Below are 8,790 nucleotides of genomic sequence, written 5' to 3'. Positions count from 1 at the left end.
TTTTTTAACCATTTTAAAATAGTCTGATGTAATACTTTTATACCCTTTGTTTTGATGTAAATACTTTGTAAATACTAAACTTTTAATCGTGGAGCACCTGTAAACTAGCTAACAGCTAAGTGTGTACTTTTTTCCACGTTAAATAAAGTATGTATGTATGTATGTATGTATGTAACTCTTCGGTTCATGAGTTTCCTAGTGCTTTGAGAATAAACAATAAATGACTTAATTGAATTCCAAAAAACATATTCTGTTCACCGACTGCAGTTATATGAGGCAGAGGTAAAACAAGTTGTGCTCAGAGCACCATGTCAGAATATTAAACTGCAACGAGATGTAAATCGCTAAAAACGGCGAAAACTGTTGCACGAGTTTATGGCAGTACACCTTGCTCAACAATTTCCGGGATCTCTACAACTTCCGGTTCTTGTCTGGTTTTACAAGTTAACAAGCGCTTAAATTCGGCTCGAAATTCCCTATTCGTTGCCGCGTACACCCAGGGAGTGAGCGAACAGCTTAGGAAGAGGAAAAACAGAACAACTCGGTTAGCGATTTGATCGAGATGTTTTGGCTGCAGACGAATTATTATGGATATGATATATTCCGGGATCCAGCAGATCAAAAAGAACAATACGACGCCGAACACAGTTCGTGTTACTTTGATCTCTTCTATGTTGACCCGTTCGCCCGTGTGAAACGTGCACGATACTTTACGAGTGTGCTGTCGAATGTTCCAGAACACCTTGGCGTAGCAGTAGACCACCGCAACGGACGACACCCCAAAATAAAAGGCCGTTTTGATGGTGCAGTAGACTATGTTCGCGCTTGGGCTGTCGAAGATCAGGATGCAGCTTACACGCTTGGCGTCGAATTCGTACTTTGCAAATGACGGCAGAGAAAACGCGGAGATGAACACAATTTGAATGGCCCAAACCAGTATCAGGATAGCGCAAGATCGCCGCTTAGAAGGAAAGATCTTTTTGTACATGTGCGGCTTTGTTATTCGACAAAATCTGTTGAAGGCGGTCATTGCGATGGTGTGAAGAGTTGCAAATTCAATGAACAAAGTCATGAACGCTTGAAAGTGGCAGAAGTGATGTCCAAAGACCCATTTTCCTCCGGCAAAGAGGGTTACCATTATTAAAGGCCCAATGAACACGGCAAACAGAAGGCCGATAATAGCCAAAGCGGCTATATAGACGTTTGTCGGAGTGCGAAGACGCGAATTTCTGTAAATCGTCAAACATACCAGGATATTACCAACAAAAGCAGTCAAGTTGCCTAACAAAGCCAGTACGCCGGTCACAATGTCCTCGTTCCTCATCGTTTTCATAATATTATGAGAATGTTACCAAAGTGCAATGATAACGAGTCATTGAAGCCGGAACTGCACGGATCAAACCTAACCTCAGTTAGGAACATTAGACATGGCAATTTTGTAAGGGCTGTGTAATAAACTTCGCAGCCTTGCGTTAAAATGTTTGTTATGTCTGTGCTATTATATCCTTTTAGCTGAACGAAAGTAAACACCTCGATCCGCCGTTGCGTCTGTGAGAGTGTTAAAAAGAGAAGTTGTATTATTGTTCCAAAACTTCTCAAAAGGACATCTGTTCAGAAGTTCCATCTGTTCGTGAGTTTGCCCAGCAGTTCTGGAGCCTTTGCTTCAATTGGCAGAAGCAATTTTTCGTTGCCCCCGGTGTTTTTCACTTAAAATTAAAAAAAAAAACACAAAACAAAAAAATATGGATGAAAGTTTTAGTCGACAGGTTCAACTTGTTAAGCTAATTGCAGTTTTAAACCAAATGCACAATAAACTGGCACAGAAAAAAAAACATATGGAAGTTGTTTAGCGGATTAACATTATCCTATTTATTGCTCAGAGAGATATTTTGACGGCGTTGTCATCCGTAACGTTAATAAAGCCGTTGATGTTCTATTAAAAAATTGCACTATAAAACACGCCTTCTGATTGGCCCTTGCGAAGTCGTTTTGCATGGGGCTACATATTATTAAATTTTGATTGCTTTTTCTTTATAAAGTTTTACCGCAGGTTGAGCTTGCGAGGTTTATGATTTTGTCTGCCCATAGTTACTTTTCTTTATCTTTCACTGTCTTAATTCATGATGTGTTTGAAGAAAAGGAGAAGGTGGGTTGCGAGGGCAGCAGTTCGCCCGTCAATCCACATGGTTTCGATCGATTGAATAAACTTCGATAAAATACGCTGACTGAAAGCATTGTACACATCGAACATGGACAAGAATGAGTTTACATGCCCGGGTCCAATTCATCCTGAAGGTCCTAAAAAACGGCTGCTTTTTGAATGAATTCGAAATTACTAACGTAAGTCTGCCATCGTTTGCAGCTAGTGTAAGCATATATTTTGGGATTCTCCAAAGCTTCTTTAGCATTATGCCGCAAAAATACACACAATATATATTTATAGGTAGTTTCTTCAAACTACCTTACGTTTCCCGCTTAGTCCAAGTTCACTCTCTTGCCTTTTTCACACATAAATTTAAACTGTTCCAATCAAGTGTAGAAATAATAAAACAGTGAGTAGACAGTAATTAGAAGGAACTTGGCAGGTGCAACTCGTTCAGAATAATAAATATTTCTATCTCATACCAAAACAATTAACTAAAAAACTGCGTGAAAAAGTATAAATAAACAAACAAGCAGGGAAAGACCAAACGAACACGCACACAACAACGAACAAAACAAGCGAACGAAATGAAGAAAGGAAGGGAAGAACGTCAATCTATAATTTGCATCTTAGAAAGTGTTAAAACGAGTGGCATTAACTCATCACGAATACAGTTCGCCAATTTAACGTATTCGGCTTTTCAACCAATTTAGAGTCGTTTTTCCAAACCGACCGAACGCGAGCAAATTACTGGGCGGAAGTTGTGAATGGTGTAAACTAAAGTGGAAAACGATACTCGATACTGTGTATAGTAAACTGTTGTTGCGAAGTTTCCAATCAAAAACAAGCGCAAGCAGTCGCGAGTGGTTGTACGTCATCAAAGCGCATTGTGACGTTGCTTATCAACTTTGATCATGAAATCTGCGGGCTCAACAGACAGCAAACCGATAGTTTCTTATTATTTCCCGATTACTTTCTACTTTGCTCAGAATTTTTTACCGGGAAAGAAAGGACGAGAGAACGATGATAACTTATCCACAATATCAGCCCTACTCACAAAAGCCGCGTTGTTTTTTTTTCTGAGGAGACAAAAAAGTTTTAATCTGTAAATTTTTATTTTTCCTTCTATGCTATCAGCGGGAGAACGAAAGCTTGCCCTTGGTAACCTCGATTATCTTGTACAGTACAGTCAATAATTAAAGACTTACATCTCGTACCTAAATCATTTCTCTTTTCGGAAATGTTTATTATGATCCCTTGGTCAAGTGCGTACGATAAATGTTTCGATTTTTCATAACTTGAACTTCATAACTTGAATTGGATTCTACGTCTTGTGGTCATTTTAAAGCAATATTTTGGCGAAAAATTAAAGTTTTTAACCCTATTCAGACCAGGCTGTTTTTAGAACTTTTCAGACCAGGGAGAGCGAGGGATTCTCCCCTCCGTAACTTCCAGAACATTTAAGCAATCACAATGAAACTTAGAGAAAAATCTATCCGAGTTGCGTCATGTGGGATGATGACGTCACATCACGTGACAATTGTATCGTGATGTCCAAACAGCCGCCATCTTGGATCCGCCATCTTGGATTTCAAAATTTTTCCAAAACGTCAGAAAACCGCCCAAAATTACTAAAAAAAAAGTTTTCAAAATCAATGAAACTGTGCAAAAGAAGGTGAAAATAATAGCATTTAAACTGAATCTCTGAAACTCTGAATCATTCTCAAAAGTTCAAAGTCAGAAAAGGGTGCAAACAAGAGTTGTTAAAATCTGCCCCTTTCTCTTTGTTAATATAAATCATATGTTACCCTAGTGTAATTTATGGTCTCCGCCATAAGTTAAGATCGCTTTAGAAAATATGTCAGACCTGGATTTTTTGTTCGTTCATTAGCCCCTTTAATTTAACCACTGATACTTTCAACCGCCAGTATCACAAGTGCTGGCTGGCATTCTTGAAATTCATTGGCGTAGCTTAGCAACAGGTGTTGTCTCTGGAAGAATGAAACTTTTCTTTATTTAACCGAAGCAATATAGAAACCAACACCTCTTTGAATAATGAACTTATTTTCAAATACCGCGAGCTATTTACTCGGCATACGGATATTGACTTCAATTATTTTAATTGACCTTCAAGTGTGGTTTCCGTTTTTTGTGAGATGTAAGGCGTGTTAACATTTTTATGTCCTGATATAGTTGAGTGGAAAAATAGATTGTAGATAAATTAATTCCCCCTTATCAATATTCTTATGAAAGACATGTTGGACTTTGTGATCATTTGATAAGGAAAATTTATTTACAGTTTGCCACTAAGCCGACTGAAGGCGTCAAATAACCAAAAATTACTATTTTTAGAGGGAAAGCCTCGTCAGCTCTTGCTGGTTTTCATACGGGTCCTCTATTCAGGTCTATTCTTGAGGCTGTAGAGAGAAAAAGCACCAAAACTGAAAAGTTTGCAAGTTGCACAGGGCAACCTTGAACGTCGGAAAAGCACTTCAATACACAAAATGTACAATACTAACATTTAATATACGAGGTGTATAATACTTTCTATACATAGGGTTGAAAATAACCAAAGTTACAGTTACTAGTTATCTAAACGTTCAACATGTCTTTTAGCTTTTTTTATTTCAACGCTGCACGCTTAGCCTTTAAACAGGCTTTCTGCTTGGTAGTTGGTGAAAAGAGTGTTCTTGCCTGAATGTCTTTTATTATTCCAAAACTACACCAAAACAACGTTAAGTTCACTTTCTAGCAGCGGTATAACTCACAAGTAAGTTGACAAAAACTTGGGAATTATTCGTTTACGGCGGTTTATTTTTGGATGCCCTTTGACCCCGTCCTGTTGTTGGTTCTCAAAGGCGAACAAGAAAACTCAAGGAAACTGTCAAACAAAGTTAAATACAATGTCCAAGCTCTTATTAATGGGATCGATTTAATAATGTTTATGGAAAAGTAAACAGGAAATTACTTCATCGCAGTACGGTTGAAGTCTGGCACATGTGCCACGAACCTTAGAGATAGGGGCAGGTGTGTCTCAGTTGTTTTCTTCAAAGACATCAGGGCAAATCAAGTAAGTTACTTAATTCAATAGCAAAACAGTGTAGGCTTCTTTCAGTTTTGTACACGAGATGGATTTATTGAGAGATTATCTCAAACCTTGTAGATGCAAACAAAAGTACTCTTTATTTTCTGACCAAAAGATAAGCCAGTCCTAGATATCTCAGAATCGAAGTCCCATCCATTGGCGTCAGTTTTCAACTATTTAAATCGTAAAATTAATGTTACCGTTCAAAAGTTTCATCTTCGTGTGGTTCTGTTTGCTTTAGAATATCATTCAAAATGAAAATTTTGGGACTTTTTATAATAAACTTAATACATGGTCAGTTTCGAAAGTGAAGGGAGTGTGGTATAGTGGAACGTTAACAAAAATGACATGAGCAGCGCGCTCGCAAAGAAGCGTCCGTAAAGAAAGCATCAAGCATGTTCTAATTAATTATAATTGAAAAGGCGGCTTAACTCTTTTGTTAGGGTAAATCATTTCCTTTTTTTTAATCCAAACTGCTGCCCATTATTACTCTTTTACAAATGGAAGTAGAAGAATGCGTTAATTACAAATTGGTGAATTGGTGTTTGTTTGTATTAAGCGCTTCCGCTCACCGTTTAACGCCACGCAAACATTGCTCCAGAACACTGATCTAGAAGTATAGAAATTCAGTCACTTTTTAAGTTATGTTTTCCAGTATTCTGCAACTTGTTTTCCTGTGAGTTAGTAAATCAAACTCGGTCAGCAGATACAAAAGCTACCCCAACAAAGGCCAAAACACACTATACATCAGACGCAACACAAACATGGTGCTAGCTTTTTTTTGCGTGTTAATCTTTTAATCCCATCTCGAGACGTGCTAAGCTGGCCACATTTCGCTCGTTATGAATCTTTATTTGCATATCTGTGAATGGAGAGGTTGTCAGGAATCTTAAGGCAGATCATATCCTATGCGTTATGCGATGAAAAGAGTCCGTAGCATGGTGGGTTACTATTTGTTCTAAAGGTAACACCGATGGCACTGAGGTTCGCAAGAGTGTACAATAGTACAAAAGCGATCAAATAAAATGGTGGGTTTTAAACACAATTTCAAATCTTCTTAAAGGTTTACTTAAGATTGATCAGATCAGAACAACTGTGTAAGTCGTGTAATCCCATATAATGAATTTGAGTCGAGGTTAATTAGTTGAATTAGTCGTTAATTTTCACTAATCCTTTCAGTCCAAACAGTGACAGCTATCTGATTCCTTTTCAAGATAAAACAATAGCAAAAGAACTAATGAACTAATTGAAAAATATATCCTGATATACCATAACATTCACATTATAAGCCCTGAGCATTGGGCTGTTTTTTGTTCAAGAGTTTTTTTTGGTATACTGTGCTCATTTTCGGGTGGGCGTTTATTCGGAGGGGCTTAGTATTAGACCGCATTTTGGATCTCAAAAATGGCCGTTATTATAATGTAAAAAATATGTACACAGAAAAATATGCTATGTTAAAATTCTCTAACATTCTCTAACTCTAAGTTCTACAATCAACAAACAAATGACAAAAATCTTTAAGCATATTCGAATATAAAAATCAACAGACTTCAGGTGGGGTTTTACCTAAATTTGAATGAAATTTTGAGAGGTTTAAAGAAGGGATTTAAGAAAGAAAAAAGTTTTTGAAACACCACCAGACAGTTGACCCCCACGCCAGAGAACTCCAGGTTGTCAGGGGGCTAATTATAACTGGTGTCCGTCTACCAATTTTATAAATTAAAATTCTAATTTTAAAATCACATTAAATCCCCAATATTTCCTATTTTACTAAATTTTACTAATCCTTCGAGAAAAGTTATCTCCTCCCAAATAATGCCAAAAATCACCCAAACATTCACAAAACACCGCAAAGCATAGATATATGAAATGAGTGAAGCATTTTCGGATTGCTTTAAACGCGAGCAAGATATTTCCGATAAATACACATTGAGCATTGGAAAAACGACCTTCAGGTAAATCCCCTCCTTAATATAATCGGAATAACTCATATTATTACACGACTAAGGCGGTCCGAGGGCCAATAACTGAATCAGCCAATCAGATTACTTAATTTCCGGTCCCGCGAGGGCCGATATTTTCCAAGTATCGGACCGGGTTTTGTCCCGGATGATCCCGCGCTAATTCCAGCGCGATTTAGCGCAAGATTTTTGCAAGATTTTTTTTTTGCAAGATTTTTTCGGAATTTCTATTGCTTTGAAAATGAAATGACCTTAAACACAGAAATAATTATAACTTCTTTTTAATAGCGCGCGGAAAAGTTTTGCCGCACATTGTTTTCCAGGACATCTACCGGGTAGCAATTCTCACTACACAAAGTTTCCAGTCGTGTAATAAATCTCTTATTAACCAAGCTTGCTCGGGACCGTACTGGGCGAATATTGGCCCTCGGGCCAATATTCGCCCAGTACGGCCCTCGCGCGTGGTTAATAAGATATTTTTATTTCTTAAGCGTTAAAACTTAATATAAAATACATCCAGGGCTCGTTATTGAACGAATTTCTGCGTCAAAAATTTGGGGTTAATATTCATGTTATGTTATTTTGAGGGGGTGGAAGAAATTTTAAGGTACATAATGAAATTCATGCAACTGGGCTCTAAGAAATCCCAGGGGCGTACTCCCTAAAGTGGACTTTGCAGGGAGTCTCCGCTCCAAAGGGGTGCCTTCTTCACGCTGTAAGTAAATAGGGATTTCATTTGTTAGAGTATAGATAGAAAAGGGTAGGGAAAACTGTCCTTTACTTATTTAAAAAGGTCTATCAAAATATCTTGAACAGACCCACCGAACGGTTGATTCATCGAAGTATTTTAAGAGGTTACTTAAGAGAAAAGTTAAGAAAATATATGCAGTACCTTATTAAAGGTATGTGAAAGGTTTAGCTCAGTATATTCCTGTCTACCTGATGACCCCAAATAAGAATTTCAGGTAAGCTATTCCTCGTGAGTTATTTCAGGAAAGGGTTGTGGGTCTTTAGTCAAGTAATTTTTCTTAGGCACAAAGTTACTTTAAAATTGAAGGAAACCTCAAAATAATAGTTTTATAAGTAATTAAGATGTGTTTATTGTTCATCGTGGTGTAAGATAGGAATGAACGTTTATTAGTTTGTCTCAGACAGTGGAATTGAAATTCCTGAAGCTTGGATACCTTTGATCAGAAAGTACAACAGCCGGTCAACTACAAAGCTTACCTATGAGGGAACAACATCTGTTAGTCTTAATAATAATGCGGATCGAAATGCATGCACCAATAGCAGCGAGTCAACGTGCCATAAATAGCGACGCGTAAACAATCGACATCATTGCCTGATGAAGACTAGCAGTATTGCAGTCGAAACGTCGCGATCAACACCTCAAAGCGATTCTATCGCGAGACAAACGAATAAGCTTCAAAAACGACCAAAAAGTGATTATTAAACAAGGATAATTAACATTTAGGACGATTTAAATGGATCATGAAAGGCATCCTCTTGAAAAGCAAATTTGTCAAGATGTGTCGTTCGGGACACAGCTTATTTAAAGATAAAATCAGTCTAATGACTCCGTTTACATTAAAGTTGTTTAG

The 8,790-nt window shown here is 37.6% G+C and overlaps 1 protein-coding gene across 1 annotated transcript; it reads right to left on the bottom strand.

Moving 5' to 3' along the window:
- Positions 1 to 373: 373 nt before the first annotated feature.
- Positions 374 to 1,324, bottom strand: LOC144640562 (melatonin receptor type 1A-like). Its single transcript, XM_078499670.1, has one exon. The coding sequence runs from the start codon at positions 1,322 to 1,324 to the stop codon at positions 374 to 376; it is 951 nt and encodes a 316-aa protein (XP_078355796.1).
- Between the last annotated feature and the right edge of the window lie 7,466 nt (positions 1,325 to 8,790).

This window comes from Oculina patagonica, unplaced genomic scaffold (assembly GCF_052425735.1).
Source record: "Oculina patagonica isolate OP01 unplaced genomic scaffold, crgOcupat unplaced351, whole genome shotgun sequence".
Lineage (NCBI taxonomy): Eukaryota > Metazoa > Cnidaria > Anthozoa > Scleractinia > Oculinidae > Oculina > Oculina patagonica.
Note: the sequence above shows the minus strand (reverse complement) of the source record. Positions and strands in the feature narration are given on the sequence as shown.

What these genes read in the sequence shown, in the direction of transcription:
- LOC144640562 (XM_078499670.1), bottom strand. Translation starts at nt 1,324, where the DNA reads ATGAGGAACGAGGACATTGTGACCGGCGTACTGGCTTTGTTAGGCAAC.